The sequence below is a fragment of the Artemia sp. Qi Xiang Cuo genome, chromosome 17 (genome assembly GCF_049724085.1).
Source record: "Artemia sp. Qi Xiang Cuo chromosome 17, ASM4972408v1, whole genome shotgun sequence".
Taxonomy (NCBI): domain Eukaryota; kingdom Metazoa; phylum Arthropoda; class Branchiopoda; order Anostraca; family Artemiidae; genus Artemia; species Artemia sp. Qi Xiang Cuo.
The window spans coordinates 21,467,189-21,487,585 of record NC_142810.1 but is presented as its reverse complement, the minus strand read 5'-3'; the positions used below and the strand labels follow the sequence as shown (position 1 = coordinate 21,487,585).

At 32.1% G+C, this 20,397-nt stretch overlaps 1 protein-coding gene across 1 annotated transcript in view; it reads left to right on the top strand.

Annotated features, from left to right (window-relative positions):
* Positions 1-20,397, top strand: part of LOC148941996 (teneurin-a-like) — a 172,424-nt gene that overhangs the window by 98,416 nt on the left and 53,611 nt on the right. The window contains exons 5-7 of the mRNA XM_089103200.1: positions 1,785-1,950; positions 9,848-10,103; positions 18,681-18,828. Coding sequence (XP_088959326.1) covers positions 1,785-1,950; positions 9,848-10,103; positions 18,681-18,828 — 570 coding nt within the window. The remainder of the gene's footprint in view (positions 1-1,784; positions 1,951-9,847; positions 10,104-18,680; positions 18,829-20,397) is intronic.

Genomic DNA, 20,397 nt, shown 5'->3' with positions numbered 1-20,397 from the left:
TAAACCGAAAAAGTTGCTTAGGAAATTCAAAAGATCTTTGAAATGCTTTGCTGTCATTTGTTATGAAGGATGTACCGTTGCCGTTTGGTTTTTGGATGAAATGCATAAGTTTTCGGAGTAGGGATATAAAAAAAATCCGTGGTGTAGCTATAGGCAACAAGTTCTGCAATTTAGCCTTAGCTTCTCTTTTGTAGTATAAACTTAACTTGAAAAACTGGCACAGGGGCTTCGCCAGAACGTCGTTTTTTTTATTGGAATAATTCTTTAAAATAAGACAATTTGAAGTTGATCTTTATTTTTTAGCAAGGGGCTTAAAATGTGTAAAAAGAAAGCAAATAATTAAAAAGATAGTTATGTTCTCTCTGCTCGAACCCTGGAATTATCTTGTATTCGGCACTGTATAATTTCACTCTTTGCTGTAATATCTTACATAATATTTCTTCTTTTATTATCATTAAATCCTCAAACGAAACTCAGAGAAGAGAGAAAGTAACAAAATGAAAAATAAAATCAAAAAGGGTGAAAAAACGAGGATTTTGTCAGCCAGCGAACCATGAAGAAGACAAAATATAAGCAAATATTTCGACAAGGACCTCCGCCAAGTCGTCCTCAGTGCTAAACAAAAACAAAAAAGAGAAAAAAAAAAACGAGAATCTAACCTTTCGAAGTTTCCTGTACAAAGACAGAATAGACTAAGAATGTATTTGCATTAAATCCACCAAAGAAAATAACTGTTGCAAAAAGACATAGATTGTTGGGGCACTTCGCATGTACATAAAAGATGGTTTACAATTCTTATATCTAGAAGCGTTTCTCTAACTGCCCCACCATAGTAGCTACAACTTTAGCCATAAGGTCTTGGTCACACACCTACACACTTTTAGACCATGTCCTAATTGGTATTGTAGTTTGCAGTAATTTGCAAACAACGGTAACAAAGATTCTTCTTTTCGGGACACAAGCGTGAATAAGAGAAAAAGTGCTGATAACACCAAAGTACAAAACCTTGGAATTTTTCTTATTTATACTAGTGTTGATCTGGTGCGTGCACCCGACCACAGGTTCAAAATAGCTAATGGCTTAGAGGGAGACCAAGGCGTGGTCTCTTTTATTCCACTTATATCTACTAGTAAGACTAACAAAGTAAGACTAACAAAGAAAATAAAAATTGAAGAAAATTGTAGTAAGACTAACAAAGAAAATAAAAATTGAAGAAAATTGTAGTAAGACTAACAAAGAAAATAAAAATTGAAGAAAATTGTAGTAAGACTAACAAAGAAAATAAAAATTGAAGAAAATTGTAGTAAGACTAACAAAGAAAATAAAAATTGAAGAAAATTGTAGTAAGACTAACAAAGAAAATAAAAATTGAAGAAAATTGTAGTAAGACTAACAAAGAAAATAAAAATTGAAGAAAATTGTAGTAAGACTAACAAAGAAAATAAAAATTGAAGAAAATTGTAGTAAGACTAACAAAGAAAATTGTAGTAAGACTAACAAAGAAAATAAAAATTGAAGAAAATTGTAGTAAGACTGACAAAGAAAAATAAGCCATGGTTTCTTCTCATCTTCCAATGCATAATTTTTTGAGTTGAAATGCGCTTTCCACAATATGTGTATAAAGTTCCTAAAGTATAGAATCCTTATTGATCCATATGATCCTTAGGTGTGATCTTTAAACACCATTATGGTCCTTTTTACACTAATTAAGATGGGACTTTGGTCACATTTGTGCAAATTTTGATTTGCATGTTCAGGCTAGTCGTAAATGGTATGTTTTCCAGGTCTATGGCCTAACTGAAGCTGTTGTATCAGTTGGCTATGAGCATCATGACTGTGATTCAATTATATGGCATCATTCCACTGTCACTCTTAAGGGATACGATGTTGACATATCCAACATCGGAGGTTGGAACTTAGACATTCATCATCACTACAATCCCAATGAAGGTATCTATAACTGACTCCCTGTTTAAGTGACAAGAGGTATTCTTAGTTTACTTTATAAGAAAAACCCAAAATCTCATTTGGATAGGACTATATATGACTTAACTACTAGACAGCTGGGTTAAAAAAAGGGTAAATAATATGGCATTGTACTTCACAGTCCCTACTAATCTCTGTTTCATGGCCTTTCAGCCAGGAAGTGCCTTCAGCTAGGAAGACCAACCATCCTGTGCTTCTGCACATCCTTCCTGTTTACCTTCCCCAGATTTCTCCTGAATCCCCATTTGGATAGTTGCATGTTTTTCTTTCAAATATTTTGGTTATCAATTTTATTTTTAACTTCGCTATTGGATGTTTTGACGCGGAGGTAGGTATGGTTTCACCAAAATGTCATACAAGCAAGATTTTATACTCTAAAAAAATGAATCGCTAATCCTGCATTAGCTTGAAATACGAAAAGATTAATTTTTGTACTAAAATAGAGAATTGAGTATATAAAAAAAATAGTTTAGCCAAACAGGATATGAAAAATACTTTAAAAAAAACGCTTTCATCTCCAAATGTGCTAAAACTATAAACAGTTTTTTTTCTGTTACAAGGGAAAACTAAAATTTCCAAATGCTAAAACTAAAGTAGAGGCGGATATGATATATTTTTTTAACTACTCAAGGACGAACCAAATGCTTGACACCAATTTGCTATGAGAAGCAAACGCTTTCGTTTTTAATAAAAAAAATCCTAATTTTTCATAGTAAAAAGGAATTTTTTTAGTTCATTAGGAGATAAGAGAAATTGAAAACAATAAAAAGTTGAACAACTTCAACTTCTTTTAACCACAGACTATGGAACGCAGAGTATAATGAATTTTCTAAAGTAAATAATGTTAAATATCTTTTGGTGATTGAGGTAAATTTATTAAAGATATAGGTAGATACTAAATGCAAGTAAAAGCTTAAAATTGAGTATGAGATAGTAAGATTATAAAAAAAAGCTAAAACTGACTTGAAGTGAAAAAAGGATTATTGTAGCCAAAACTTGTCTTAGTATAGACCTGGCTTGGTGCCCTTTATTTTTCCCTTTTGTGGAATGACTTGTGCAGGGCTACTGCAGCTCAACTGTCAATCAATTATTTTTAAGTAAATACCTTTCAATATTAAATTCTTCCCTTGTAAAGAAAGTAAATACTTTCAGAGTTATAACAGAATATTAGAAACTAAATGTGAGTAGTATCTCCGTCAAAAGTACGAATTAGCCTTTTAACACAAAGGTAATTAAATACGTAGAAGTACGTAATTACCTTTTATATTTAATTAATTTGATTTTATTACGTAATTCCTTCCAATTATTTAATTAATGTTTAATGGTTCACTTTAAGATAATTATTAACTCCATTTTAATAATAAACTATAAATATTCAAATTATTTTCTGTCTCATCCAAAAGTTTGATCTTTAAACAAAACCAATTTTCTTTTGAAAAAGTTAAGAATATAAACTATTATTTGTTTGCAAGTTTTATAAACAATCAATGAAGCACTGCCGTAGTGCTTCTGTTAACTATTGTCGTTTAAACCCAGCATCGCACATGAGCAGAATAGAAGGAAGGGAGCATGCATATGCTTCTTACATTTTTTTGTCTGACAATATATTGGTAAAAATAATTGAGAGCTTGCAGTACAAAATGTTATACATTCTGATAAAAATTAATCACAGTTTTAAATTTGAGATATTGAACATGGCATGCTTTATACTTTGAAAAATTCCAACAGAACTAAAATCTATCATAGCCCATTCATAACTCCTCTTAACTTGTCACGTCAGAAATTTATTTGTTTTCGTATATACAGAGGTATCTCCTAATAACCTAGCAATCATATTAGATTATTAAAGCCTATATGTGGTTTTCAATTGAGCTGGAATAGAATCTATTTGTAATAAATTAAAAATTAAAAAATTTCTATAAGTTCAAAATTAAAATTATTTGGAATTCATAGTTTAAAATATGTAAAAGTTAAAAAAATAGTTTTTCGGAATTTATTTTAATTTCATGAAAATAACAATTGGAAGGACACCTTTTCAGAAAAGTAGCCTTTGTTGTCTCTTCAAACAATAAGTTGACACTTGATTATAAAGTTTAAAAATTTCTAATCCAAAAATGGTAATACATATGCTCGCATTATTTTGTAATATTACTAGGACTAAAAAAAGAAAAAAAAATCTCTGAAATGACGCAAAATACATTTTGAAATTTTAGCCTTATATTCCTTTCATATTCTTTGTTTTCTTTGTATGTTTTCACAAAAGTGGCTGTTTTTCGATCTACACACTTTCATAGAGGAATTGGGCTCTAAAGCGTTATCACGTAAAAAATTCGTCAAATACAAATTTGTCGGATGAAAAAGCAGCTGGTGAGACTGAAGCTAATTATTGACATTTATTTGAAAAGTAATTGTTTTGTGTCTATAAGATAAAAAAAACTAAGAAACTAAGAGAGAAAACAAAACTAAAAAAAAACAAAAAAACTTGAACCCTTAAAGAATGGGTAAAAACTTTCAAAGGTTTATTTCTATCTTTTTCGTTAATGTTCTTTTCTCTTTTTTTATTCACTGTTTTGACACGTTCATTTTATTCTTGCTTAATAATCCAATTTCTCTCATCAAAGTTTTCTATCAAAACATACTTTCTAGTTTTTCCAGGTTAAAATCTGTAGAAACTAATCTACATAAAAATTATATTTACTCGTGTAGCCTTAATGAAATACCTAATTGTCTTAGGTTCCCTGTAAAGAAAGAAAATATTGTCAAATCTATTTAAGTTACAATGTTTGTTCTTTACAGATGAGTGTCATGTTTGTCGCATTGGTTGAAGCATTAACTAAACAGAAAAAAAAAGTAAAGAAAAAGTAATCAGATTATAAATTTATCAAAAAACATAAAACCATTTCGAATATCTAAACATTTAAAAGTGTCTAAAAAAATTTGAAAAAAATGTTCTTCGAAATTGTACAAAACAAAATTTTAGAAGCCCCTTTTAAGCCTTATGTTATTTTGATATTATTTTTTTTTGTTTCAATGATTTTAGAAAGGCTTCAACTACTTTCCTAAGCAAAGTACGTTTACTAAAGTTCTCACGACAATATTCCTAGGACTAATTTGTGTATTAGTTACTTTTACAAGTGTTAAGCCTCATATGAAATATTTAATTGTCTTAGGTTATTTGTAAGAATAAATGAATATTGTGCAATATATATAATTTCAAACTTCAGTTTTGTTCCCAATAATATGAGTACAGTAGAGAGCGGCTCTTGCTCCTTAATCACCAAACATAAAATATAGAATATCTAATAAATAAAATTGTTGATAAAAATTAGCAAGTTTTTTCAGCAAAATTAGCAAGATAAACATCGTAAAATAGTTTTCTTCTGACTTGCGAATAATAGGCTTTTGAAAGTCAAACTACTATGTATCTTTTTTGAAGAATAAGGTTTCCATGCTTCGCAGAATAGAAATTTGCTGTTGAGACATTATTTGGTTCTTTCTTTTCCCACGATTTCAGAACAGAATTGCTAAAGACCAACAATAATGTTTAACAAATTATGAATTTAGTGTTAACACTGGGAGGCCAGCGCTATATTCCAATGCATGCCTTATTCACAGCAGTTACCACAATTACCCGGATCAAAGAACTGGGCTTTCCGATTCGGATTCTGCACTCACTTTACGACTTAACGAACTTTAATTTGTGTGTGTGTTTTTTTTTTTTATAACATAGCACATTTGATTTTTATTAAAAATGAATACGTACCATCAATTTTCAGCTAGTTTCAAAAAGGTAAACCTCCAATTAAAAAATATAGATAGGTAAAATCTATTTATTTATTTTATTCAATAAAGGAGGAAGCCATAGGCTTGTCGCATAATTAGAATTCATAATGTCCTCTTTAGGGCATTAATTAGACTATGTCCTCGTTATCCACTGCATAATTAGACTTCCTGCAAATCAAGGCTGTTAATGTTTTGGTGCTTGTCTATTATATAAAACACACTCGAGAAGTGAAGTTTGGTGAATGCTAATAAAATAATACCAAATATGATGAAAATACAATGCTTTAGCAAGAAAATTATGAAAACTACCACAGAAAATTATGGAAGGGGGCCGCCCAGAGCGCGTAACTTAAAATAAACTAACTTACCAAAAACAACTACTAAAGATTTAATTTTAATAAAAAGCTATAATGTGGTTACTCAACGAGCCGAAGGTTATTGTCTGGTATAGATAGCGTAAAAAAACGAGTATTCGCAAAAAATATTTTAGACAAGTATCAATATTTCCATAACAAATGTCTATTAAACAAATTACGTTTCAAGTTAACACGTCAAATTAAAATAATAATTTCAAATTTTGCAGTTACTACAGGGGAAAAAAAACTAAAAGGTCAAACTTGCAGAACAACAGTTAGTAAATTATTAATAGGCTAAACAATTACTAGTAAATTAACTTAGATAAATGCTTACTCATTTAGCTAAACCATGGATTAAGATATATCAGTAGATAAGTTTAGGCATAATCTATTCTTGAAGTCTCACTTTTAGTCTTTAAGATACTCAAATACTAAGGCAAAACTTAATAGAAACTTATTTCCTATTTTGATAAGAACACTCACTTTTAGTGAAAGTTTAGTTTACCATGGGGATTACGCTTTAGGTTCTACTAAAAAATTCTTTTTTTTAAATAAGTATGCCTCCCATGGACACCAATAGCGGACAAGAAGGTCAACGGGGTTTTGCAACTTTTTATGTTAGAGTTTAAAATATTTTGATGACTTTCTCTTCTTCTCGAAAACTACCGTTTACTTGGATCTTTTTGCACCACATCTTCTGGATCATTCAGATCAACAAGAATGTTCTTTTCGATGAATTTTATTGGCATAACAAAACTACTACTACCCAATGTAATAGCCCAAGATGAGGGTGGTTGATAATGGTTCAGCTAATCCTATAAATGGGAAAAAAATACAAGTGTAAATTTACAAAGCTAGAACGAGTGCTACTTTATTTCTTAGAAACCATTAATGATTACTATTTCCTGAATTGGATTTTTTTTTTTTTTTTTTTTTTTTTTATTTATTTTTTTTTATGAGCACTGAGGACGACTTGGCGGAAGTCCTTGTCGAAATATTTGCTTGTTCTTCGTCTTCATATTTTGCCACTGGCTGACAAAATCCTCGTTTACTCGCCTATTTGATTTTATTTTTCATTTATTATGTCCTTTCCTTTCTTGGTTTCATATATTATGAGAGCTCTCTATATACTCTGTATGATAAATAGAGAGAATTAAAGACAAGAGAATTACTCTTGAAAAATGTCGTGACTAGGGAACTTTTCACTATTTGTACTTGCTTAAAATTCCTTAGAAACAAAAATAAAAATCAGGTTTCATTTTCTATTTTCTGGCTCAAATTTAGCAGTGCAACAACAGGTAAAACGGCAAGGCTATTTACCTTCCTTTTTTGATATACGCTTAAGAAATAATAGGATTGGCTAAGAAAAAAAATGCGGCAATTGACAGCACAAAAAACAATGCAGTAAAAGCTAACTTTTTAACATAGAAGTAAAGGATAGAAATCTCACTGTATCCTATGGCCCATAAATTATATCCCTCTCCCAATTTTATTTGAGTAGGCGCAACTACCGACCAAGACTATTAAGGAAAAATGAACAACGGGTTTCGAACCGTCCTTAGTTTGATATATAATATTTAAATTTGTACTTTTTGCTTACGCCATGGCCAAAAAAAGTTGACCCCTTTTGGCCATGACCCCTTCAAAAAGTTGAAGTCATTTGAAGTCACTTATTGGTCTCAATGAGCTGTTTCCATTGTCATGTTATCCATTAAGTCTGACTGTCACACAAAATAGATAAAGTGAAAGAAATTTAATATAAAACTTAAGTTAATGCCTCGCAGTTTTGGACGACCAAATTGGAAGAAGTAACAGCCCTTCTTTATTAACATGTAATTTATATCAAACAGTTAGTGGTAACGAACTGTAAGTAAGGATCGACCCGGCTAAATGGTAACCGAAAATGTAGAAAACGGAATTTTGATACCAATAGATGCATCAAAAGAATCAGATTTTAATGCTAATTTTAAATATATAAGTTTCATCAAGTTTAGTCCTACCTATCAAAAGTTACGCACCTGAGAAAATTTGGCTGATTTTTGAAAAAAGGGAAAAAGACCCCCTAAAAGTTATAGAACCCTTATGAAAATCACACCATCATATTCAGCGTATCAGAGAACCCTACTGCGGAGGTTTCAAGCTCTTATTTACAAAAATGTGGAATTTTGCATTTTTGCCAGAAGAAATATCACGGATGCGTATTTTTTTTTTTTTTTTTTTTTTTGTTACTCGGGAGAATCTTTCCGCGGAGGATGTTTCTGTGGGGTAAAGAGCGTGGTATTCACTAAGGGGAGAACCCCCCTCATGTACGTAATAATATATACGTAATAAAAAAAAACAATAAAGAAAAAACAAGCGATACGGCTCAATAGTAATCGAAACTTTTAAAAACGGAATTTTGATGTCAATAAATGTATCAAAAGAATGGGCTCATAATGCTGATTCTAAATATATAAATTTTATTAAGTGTAGCATTACTCATCAAAGGCTACGAGCCTGAGAAAATTTACCTGATTTTTAAAAGAGGGAGGAAACATCCCCTATAAGTAAAAGAATTTTAATGAAAATCACACCGTCAGATTCAGCGTATCAGAAAACCCTATTACATAGGTTTCAAGCTCATATCTGCAAAAATCTGCAACTTTGTATTTTTTGCCAGAAGAAAAATATACGAATATAGAAGTTCGTTATGTAAGTTAATTTGTAAATTACGTCAGAATCAAATTTAGAGACAGCCATTTAGCAAAAGAAAAGTAAAATTTTTATGCAAATTTTGTTTACTTATTCAATGACGGTGAGCCAAAATAAAAGCTGCATTAACTAAAAAATGATCAGAAATTAAATAAAAAAACAAGTTTTTTAAACTGAAAGTAAGGAGCGACATTAAAACTTAAAACGAACAGAAATTATTCCGATATGAAAGGGGCTGTCCCTTCCTCAACGCCTTGCTCTTTACGCTGAAGTTTTTTATTGTTTAACAAAAATAGAGTTGTGAGAAAGTAAAACTTTAGCGTAAAGAGCGAGGCGTTGAGGAGGGGACAGGCCCTTTCATGTATGGAATAATTTATGTTCGTCTTAAGTATTAATGTCGCTCCTTACTTTCAGTTTAAAAAACTTGTTTTTATTTTTAATTCGTTGCAAAATCCAACTTGCTCGTTACATACATAAAAATAAGAGTTTTTTTTTATTTTAATTAAATAAGGTGGAACATGGAAGCTAGCGGAATATCTTCTCTCAGTAATTTTGTCATACTTCCTAACCTAATGTATGCTTTTGTTTTAATGAGTAGTAAGCTCACTCCCTATTTCCTCGAGAGTAATTGCCTAGAGACATTCAAGTGCATATACAACTACGCATATCCAAACTCGTAATGAAAACTCCCTTAACACTTTTTCCACAATATTCATGTAACCAAACGTACATACAAACCTAATTACAAGTATATACATGCCACAAACACAGTGAAGTCAATTCACGAAAATGTACGGAAAAATTTATTTTAGAAAATTTAGGGCGGAGGGGGTGAAGATCTATTTTTCCATTTCTAGTGAAAATAGCAAAAAAAGATATTGTCAATGAAAACTCTCAAAAAAAGTAATTTTCAAAATTTAGGGGTTGGGCAAGAAAAATAAAGGCAGACATGGACATTAGTAAACCCACACTAACACCCAGAATTTTGTGTTATCAAGCGAAAGACAAACTAACAACTTATTGTATTTTAGGTATCCTTCAAAAGGGTGATGGAATTTCTGTCTATTTCACTGACTATCCTCGTCTGATGAAAACAATCGCCGGTATAGGACTACAAAGATCTGTTGACTGTTCAGAATGTGGAAGAGCACTTGATCCTCTCAAATCTCAATTTCAAGCTTTGTCTAGCCTTGCTGTAGGTCCTGATGGATCCATTTACATAGCAGATTTTAATTATATTAGAAAGTTGACTCAAGACGGCAAATTGATTACAGTGGTTAAGCTTGGGTAAGTCAACGATTTGTTGGCTATTGGTTAGAATACAAGGCAGATCTTAAGACTTCTGAGCCCCTTAGACTAATATTATTAAGTTACTAATCACAAGAGGACTAAAGTATAAACTTTAAAGTAAAAATTAGCGTGGCAAACAAATAAAAATATTGATAGTTGAATCGTGGGTTAAGATATCATAGGCAGCGCAATAGCGCTGTCTAAGTAAAGAACGATGTTGGCACAGTGTATTTTTTTTTTCCATACCACGGCACTTCGTATCGAAGGAGTTGTCGTAGAAACTTTGGAAACGGCTCACTCGATTGGAAATTGGAATGGCTTGTGCCCTTTTAATAGTCGAAAGTGATTTAAAGGCAACTAACACCTCTTCCACGCCCACCGTTTTCCCAAAAACATCCACTCAAAGTTTTGAGATGGTCATCTTGTTGAGCGTAGTTGATTTCCAGATAGAAATTATGTTTTTTAGGACAACACTCCCCTACTGCCCTCAGGGCAAGGGTTGTAAATTTTATAGAAAGCGTTTTATAGAAAGGGTTTTTATAGAAAGAGTTGTCGTAGAAAATTCGAAAAAGTCTCATTCGATTGGAAATTCATAGGGCTAATGCCCTTTTTAATAGTAGAAAGTGATTGGAGGGCAACTAACCCCACTCTCACGCCCACCTTTTCCCCAAACACATCCAATCAAAATTTTGAGACAGCTATTTTGTTCAACGAAGTTGAAAGTTCTGGTAACTAGGTCTTTGAGGATGACAACCCCCCCCCTCCCCCCACACACACACACATCCCTCAGGGCAAGGGTTGTAAGTTATGCCCTGGGAGCATATAAAGTTTTTATAGAAAGCTTTGTCTTAAAAAGTTCAAAAAGGGCTCATTTGATTAGAGATTGAAATGGCTAGTGCCCTTTTTAATAGTCGAAAGTGATTGAAGGGCAACTAACACCCCGTCCACGCTCACCATTTCCCCAAACACATCCGGTCAAAATTTCGAGATTGCCATTTTGTTCAAAGCAGTTGAAAGGTCCGGAAATTATATCTTTGAGCAGGACAGTCCCCCCCCACAGTCTTCAGGGCAAGGGTTGTGAATTATGCCCTGCAGGCATACAAGGTTTCTTATAGAAAGTGTTTATGCCTTTTATAGAAACTTTTATGCCTTTTATGCCTGACATTTCATTCATTTTCAAATTAAAAGGGCTAGGGCCCTTTTTATTAGGATGGTCGAAACTGATTGGAGGGCAACTAACCCCCTTCTCACGCCCACCATTTCCCCAAACACATCCAAGTAAATTTTTAGATAGCCATTTTTTTTCAACATGATAAACCCCCACACCCCTCAGGGCAAGGGTTGTAAGTTATGCCATTGAAGATATAAGATTTTTATAAAGAGCGTTGTCATAGAAACTTCAAAAAGGGCTCATTCAACTGGAAATTGAAAAAGCTAGTGCCCTTTTTAATAGTCAAAAGTTATTGGAGGAAAACTAGCACCCTTCCTACGCCCACCGTTTCCCCAAACACATCCAATAAAAATTTTGAGATAGCCATTTTGTTCAACGTAGTTGAAAATAGACAAAGCTCCTTGTTGTATGCATCAGGCATACCTTTATTAATCTTAATTTAATGAACGGATTACTTAACCCATCTTTATGTAGGTTACATCTATTTGTGACGAAAATTCATTACAGCCATGAACGAGAAACATCAAATATTCAAAAACGAGGAAATATAAAAAATGTTTGCTTTTTTTTTCGATATAGAGTATTAACTCAGAACACCAAAATCAATTCAAACATTTGAAATTCATGCACTTACAATCACCTTTCACTAGTTCACACAGCTAAAATAGCAATCAACTCATTTCCCATATTTAACTTAGAGCAAATAGCCATGTTTTGGTCATATCTGGACTATGTAAATTTGATAAAATGATCGAGGCCCTCAATATTAGGCGGTGTTGATGGGCATCGCATGAATTAAGTCTTAGTTCAGTGTCAGATTCATTTAATTTCCCTTGCTGCAAAAATTACTTACTGCAAGAGTCAACAGCGAAAAAAGTCAAATTTTTGGAAGTTCCGGGATGTAAAACACGTTAATAATTTTTTTCATTCCCTTTTCTACTCATTTCTCGACTCATTCCTCATACTTAACTAAGATAAAAGTTTTGGTCACCTTTGATCAGTTTGAATTTGATGAAAAGATGGTTGCCCAATTAACGTAAACATATCCACACATTTTAAATGTGCTGACAGATGGCCATCGCTAAGACTCAGCTAAGCTTTAGATTACTGTCAGTGACATAAATGTCATTTGCTGCCAAACTTACTTATTGCAATAGCCACCAGAGAAAAATGTCAGACGTTTGAAGTTGTAGGATATACAGTACGTTTCAAATTCTTCTTATATATTATTTATTTATTTTCTTAGTCAACATCAATTAATTGAAGTCAAATTATTTTCTGAACAATGTAGGTAGGATCAAAAAGCAATGTTTCTGTCACTTTGATCTATGTGAGTTTGGCGAAACAATCCTAGTCCCATATATGAACATATCCACACCAAAATAAGGTGATAGATAACTATCTGTGCCTTCACGTCTTGGGGGAAAAAAAGAGAATATATTCTACAATTTGATTTTTGTAGTAAAAAAAAAAAAAATTGTTTTTGCAAAATATGGCATGGCAAAGTAATAATAGTAAATAGGGTATAATTAAAAGAAGGGCCATCAAATCGCAGAGTCTAAAGCATAAATCTCCCGAGCTTCCAAGCTTTAATGGTCTGCTAGCAGCTTATTTTCAATTTTTGTGGGTCCTTATTGCTTATTTTTCTTAATTCTTTGTGGTCCTATGCCTTAGGCTTTAAGGTCCTATACCTTAAAGCCTTACGAGAGATACTTTTTTTCTAAATTTAATATTTTTGTAAAATTATTTATTTGTGATTAAATCAAATTCAATCAGCTAGATTGGTTAAATTGTAAATTGTTAAATTAATTGGTTTAACCGTAGTGAACGACTTAAGCAAATTAAGATATAGCAAATGCCAGGACAACAAACAACGAAAGTAAAAAAAAACTCTTTTTAAAAAAGTGGCGCCTTATTAAGAAAAAACAATTTTTAATAAAACAACCTAGTTTCCGTAGCTCTAAGGCCTCTTAGGTCTGAACACAACCGTGTGATGTTTTACAACGAGAACCTGAAGCGAGTATTTCTCATTATGCAGTTAGAGTCAGTCACTTTCTTGTCCTCACAAGAGAGTATAGGTTACCTGTTTTTACACTTTTCTTGAATTCAGCCGGCTCTTAAAGCTTTTGCTTCCACTTCGAATTCACAGTCGACCCTAAATCTTCTTGCTCTTCTTGTACTTGGATTATTAAAAAAAAACTTTTTCCACAAAATAAGCTTTTCGAAGAAAATTAAAGAACTCTATTAAACTAAAAATTAATAGAAATAAAATCAAATAATCTACCAAGCGTGAAACTACCACAAATCAGCATCAATAAATAAATGAAAACCAAAAAGAACAGAAGTTACAATAGTTAACCGAGTCAAACTAAAAAAGAGCAGAAATTAACTAAAGTTGGGTGCAAAACCCGTATGCCTTCCCAAGGCCAGAACATGATTTGCACTTTACTGAAAAAAATATAAATGTTTTTACTTTTAGAGCTTTAATAAATCAAATAAAATTAGCATTTTGATTAATAAATATCAGTATATGTATATTAAACTGACAATGCACATTCATTTGTATTTTTTTCAGTAAAGTGCAAATTATGTTCTGGCCTGGGGAAGGAATAGGGGGTTTTGAGTCCAGATCATGTCAATTTCTACTCGTTTTGAGTTTGACTCGTTTATTTATTGTAATTTCTGTTCCTTTTTGTGTTTCATTTATTTATTGATCTTGATTTGTGGTAGTTTCACGCTTGGTAGATTATTTGATTTTATTTTTGCTCATTTTTGAGCATTTTTGCTCATTTTGAAATCTTATATGACCCCAGGGCATAGTTTACAACCCTTGCCCTGAGGGATCTGAGGGGGGATATCGTCCTCAATGTTATGCCCTGGGGTCATATAAGATTTTTTATAGATAGCGATGTTGTAGAAACTTCAAAAGGGGCTCATTCGATTGGAAATTAAAAGGGCTTGTGCCCTTTTTAATAGTCGAAAGTGATTGGAGGATATTTAACACCCCTCTCACACCCACCATTTCCAAAAACACATCGCCAAACTCACATAGATCAAAAGTGACAGAAACATTGCTTTTTGATCCTACCTACATTGTTCAGAAAATAATTTGACTTCAATTAATTGATGTTGACTAAGAAAATAAATAAATAATATATAAGAAAAATTTGAAACGTATTGTATATCCTACAGCTTCAAATATCTGACATTTTTCTCTGGTGGCTATTGCAATAAGTAAGTTTGGCAGCAAATGACATTTATGACACTGACAGTAATCTAGAGCTTAGCTGACTCTTAGCGATGGCCATCTGTCAGCACATTTAGGTGTGGATATGTTTACGTTAATTGGGCCACCATCGTTTCATCAAATTCAAACTGATCAAAGGTGACCAAAACTTTTATCTTAGTTAAGTATGAGGAATGAGTCGAGAAATGAGTAGAAAAGGGAATGAAAGAAATTATTAACTTTTTTTACATCCCGGAACTTCCAAACATTTGACTTTTTTCGCTGTTGACTCTTGCAGTAAGTAATTTTTGCAGCAAGGGAAATTAAATGAATCTGACACTAAACTAAGACTTAATTCATGCGATGCCCATCAACCGCCTAATATTGAGGGCCTCAATCATTTTATCAAATTCATATAGTTCAGAGATGACCAAAACATGGCTATTTGTTCTAAGCTAAATGTGAAAAATGAGTTGATTGCTATTTTAGCTGTGTGAACGAGTGAATGGTGATTGTGAGTGCATGAATTTCAAATGTTTGAATTGATTTTGGTGTTCTGAGTCAATACTCTATATTGAAAAAGAAATTCAAACATTTTTTATATTTCCTCGTTTTTGAATATTTGATGTTTTTCGTTCACGGCTGTAATGAGTTTTCGTCACAAATAAATATAACCCACATAAAGATGGGTTAAGTAATCCTTAAATTTAGATTAATAAAGGTATGCCTGATGCATACAACAAGGAGCTTTGTCTGGAATCCCTATGGCTTTCTAATTTTGATCTAAGATTTAAAAGGCTTTATGATATCAAAAAGTTCTTTATATTTAATGTGTGTCAGAGCGCAAGAAGCTTTTCTTTTAAGAGTGACCATTCCTAGAAACGGGAGTAGTGAGCACAAGATATCGGATTTTAATCTAGTGGTTTTATGGCAGCTTATAACATAGCTTTCGTATGAATTAAAACCATTTCACATGTAATTCTCAGTTCCCAAATATGAATAAAAAGATTAGGCTGGTATACTGAGACTGAATTGGATGGAAGATGAAAGGAAATTATTAAAACGGATGGTTTAAATAAGAAAGTAAAGTAAGATTGTGAAATTTCATGATTTTGGGGGGGATGATTTGGCTCAAGAACCCTCCTATGTATTCACATTGAAAGCCTATTAGATTATGGAAACCATTATAAGAATCATTAAGCAAAAGTGTTTAATTTAGGGAGTATTGGTAGCTTTAAAGTACCAAAAAAAATGAACCTGAAATCTGGCTAAACAGTCAGATTTCAGACTGTTAGAAATTACACAATCAATTATGTTATTGGTTATCAATTAGGTTATTTTTGTTTTTTTGGCAGTAGCGTGTGCCGTAATTGACGTGAGTAAAATTTCAGCAAAAAATAAGCTAAAAGCATATGGCATCAAAGAGCTTAAGAAGATGTAGCTTCCCTTTGAAGGTGTTTTTGTCTGTGAAAATCGACAGATTGTTAAGGTTTGACTTTTTTGAGCGTAAAGTGTTTTCAAATTAATGACTAATTGGTTTTCCTTATGTGGTTTGATGGTTTGACGTGACAATACTGACTTAAATATGGTACTGCCTTAATCACGTCATAATTTTGAAACAATGATAGAAATATCTTAAAAAATTATGGTTTGCACGCATTAATAGACCTAAAAATGGCTCAGGGGGCTTAAAGTGTTTTACTTTAATGCCATAGATACTTTTGTCCAGATGTGCTACGAACTCTGCACGATTTATTATGTTAACAAACGATCATCTAGTTTCCACCTTACACTACTACCACCTCTGCTGCTGGTTCATCGCAGCATCAAGTAGCTTGAGGCCAACATAGATGTAGACACTCATAATCAATCCTAATCTGTTGAAACTTTTACTGGTTGCTATATAAATCCTTAAAAGGATAGTAAATGTGCGCACAACTTTCAACTGATCACTTTTGTCTTGTTATCACATTTATGTGTTCTTTCTCTATAAAAAGAAGTATGAATTCAATTATAAATAACTTTGAACTTTATTATAGAGAATTATTAATATTGCATTTTTGGAAATTTATAATTGATACTGCTACCACAAACATATAAACTAGAAGTGCTCGGGCTATATGAGCTTCTCAGTTGACAAATTGATGGTCACTTTTACTCGTTTTTCAATAGCTTCGGCCACAAATAACTGCTAATTAAATCTTATGAAAAATTAAACAACTATTTTACTAAATTGTAATTCGTATAGCTTACTCCTTAAATAAAACTGACAGAATCCATATCAAAAATGCATTTTTTTTTCACGGATATAAAACTAAGCTAAAGTATTTGTGCTTATTTGTGTATATAATGCACATGTTTGTGTTTACTATGAATATGTATTTGTCTTACAAGTAAAAATGATATATAGGCATCAAATTAAACATAATTAAACGCAGGTTCAATAGAAATTTCAGGCCAGTGTAACCTGATGTAAATTTTGAACCCTAATTTTCAGGCGAAAATAGCATGTGACCAATGATTACCTTTCAATAACTGATTCAACAGCTTTCCATGGCTATTTTATTCTTTCAACTTGTGATTTCTTAAAATGTTTTAGATTAGTCCAAAATTATTTTAAACACATTTCTTTGCATTAAACATTAGATTGCCATTATTACATTATATTATTTTTTACCTCTTCACGTTCCTTTTTTATTTTTCATCTTAGCCCAATTAGGCATCTTATATATAAACAGGCAGATATTATTCCTAATGAAAGGAGATCAGAGGCGGTAATCATCTGAATATTTGTTCAATTCGTAAGAAAACTGAGAAGTTCCCCATGTTGTAGATGCTTTCTACAACATGGAGAAGGCTACTACTTCTTTCTTTAACCCATGTTTTTACATTCAGTGATAAAAGTCTACTAAAATACTTCGAGAATGGAATAAAAAACTATTTATTTTCACGGCTATCAATGCAACTTTTCAAATCAAACATTTGCTATCCCCATGAATGTTAAATGTATGCACATAGATATTTAGTATTTTAGAGCTTCGGTTTTTATAAACAGCGGTTGTTCTTTATTTACAATTTGTTACTAGGACCTCTTTGATCCAAGGCTCTCTTAGATATGAAGGAGGCTACTGCTTCCTCTTCTGTTTTTCTATATTCAAGTTTAATATTCGTGCACAAGTGCATCGAGAGCGGAATAAAACCTAATTATGCGTCATTTCGGTAAAATATATTTTAGCCGTTTAATTGTATGGACTACATGGCTCTTTAGAAGCAACGTGCCACCTCGTGGCATTACTGCCTCTGAAACTGGAAAGCTGAATATACAATATTTTGGTTATTCGAAACTGACTGTCTATCTCAGAATTTTTACTCGATAGCAATTTGGCCATTCTTTGGTAAAATTACTGTTTCGCGCCACAAAATGTCGGAAAACACCAGTTTGCCGTAGCAAAATCTTTTTGGCTACTTAGACAGGGCAATAGAACTTAAATTTCCGTTTGAAAGGCTCATCTTACAATTTTCTAGGACAAGTGGCTTGGTACAATCTCCCCTGTAACAAAAAAGCAAAAAACAAAAAAAGCAACAAATGAATAAGCAAAAAAAAGTAGAATCAAACAAATGAATCCGCATCCGTCCTCATTCTTCTCAAAAAAGCGGGAAATTCCAAATTTTTGTAGATAGGAGCTTGAAACCTCTACAATAGAATGTTTCATATGTTGAATTTGATGGTACAATTTTCATCAAGAACTTTGCCAGTTTGGAGGTGTTTTCCCAAATTTTTCGAAAAGCTGTCAGATTTACTTCGGCTCGCAATTTCTGGCGATAATTTCTAAACTCAATTAATTTCTTATATATCAGGAATTATCATAAAATTTTTATTATTTTGATATATATATTATTGTCAAAACTTCTATCTTATAGCCTCGGTTACTGTTTGAACGGATAGCTTTTACTTACAGTTCTTTATTATTTATGCTTAAGTGTTTTAAACAATTTCTTTTTATAAATACAACGTACTGCAAAAATGATTTTAAGGTAACTTCAACCAATTAATTAGCAACAACACTACAAAAAAGAAAAAAACAACTGTCCCAAAACACTTGTGGTAGACTAATTCATTTAGATACACATTACCAAAACTTGCACACTTATAGCGTGGAATTTATTTTCATTTCAGGACTGGTTTGACGTCATACCAATACTATATAGCCGTATCTCCTTTCAAAAATTCCATTTTTATTTCTGATCCGGAGAAGCGACAGGTTTTTCAAGTTAATTTCCCACATGGGGATGACTATCCAACAATGGTTGACCTTACTCAACCGGTAAGTTTAACATTTTTTATTTTTATTTTAGAAAATTAGCTATTTCAGCATTCAAACGTACAGCCTGCATATCATTTAAAGTTAGCTATTTTAAATGGTTAACAGGCTAAATTCTTTTTTACTTGTAGAGAGCCTCAGTTTGTTTAAGTAATTATAACTAAAATTGTCTGTTTACATCAGGATTTGAGTCATACACCAAATCTTTGATTATCCTGCTGCAGATAGTATCTATTAGCTTGAAAAGTGCGAAAGACAAGGTCTTCTGATGAAGCATCAGAAATGGAATCTTTAATGTTGATTTAATAAAAAAAACAAGTTTTTTAAACTGAAAGTAAGGAGCGACATTAAAACTTAAAACGAACAGAAATTATTCCGTATATGAAAGGGACTGTCCTCTCCTCAACGCCTCACTCTTTACGCTAAAGTTTTTTATTGTTTTAAAAAATAAAGTTGTGAGACAGAGTCAAACTTTAGCGTAAAGAGCGAGGCGTTGAGGAGAGGACAGTCTCTTTCATATACGGAATAATTTCTGTTCGTTTTAAGTTTTAATGTCGCTCCTTACTTTCAGTTTAAAAAACTTGTTTTTTTTATTTAATTTTTGAACGTTTTTGAATAAATGCAGGTTTTGATCTTGGCTCACCGTACATGAATAATTAAAAAAAAATTCATATTAATTTACTTTTATTTAGTTAAATGGCTTTCTTGAAACTTGTTTAATTTTATTTACGAACGTTTTTATTAGTAATAAATATACGTATATGAAAGGGACTGTCCCCTCCTCAACGCCTCGCTCTTTACGCTAAAGTTTTTTATTGTTTTAAAAAACAAAGTTGTGAGACAGAGTCGAACTTTAGCGTAAAGAGCGAGGCGTTGAGGGGGGGACAGTCCCTTTCATATACGGAATAATTTTTGTTCGTTTTAAGTTTTAATGTCACTCCTTACTTTCAGTTTAAAAAACTTGTTTTTTTTTATTGAATTTTTGAACGTTTTTGAATAAATGCAGGTTTTGATATTGGCTCACCGTACATGAATAATTAAAACAAAATTTTATATTAATTTACTTTTATTTAGTTAAATGGCTTTCTCGAAACTTGTTTAATTTTATTTACGAACGTTTTTATTAGTAATAAATATACGTAAATTACGAATTAACTTACGTAACGAACTTCTATATTCATATATTTTTAATTTGTTTATTAGGGGGTTTGCCCCCTAGTCAATACCTTGCTCTTTAAGCGAAAGTTCGAATTTTGTTCCAATTCTTTAAAAATGACCGCTTAATCACAAAGGCCGTTAATTAGAATAAATAGCTCTTATGAAAGTACTAAGAAATCTTTGGCTTAAAGAGCGAGGCATTGACTACGGGGTAAACCCAATAATATATGTAGTATTTTCTGTTCGTTTGAAGTTTCGATGTTGCTGCTATTGCAGTTGAAATACTTGTTTTTTTATATTAAATTTCTGATCTTTTTTTAAATAATGCTGGGAAGTCCGGCGTCCCCTTTATAGCAATGTCCCTTCCCCCATGAAAACGTCCTCCGTGGAAAGATCCTCCCACACAACCCCCGA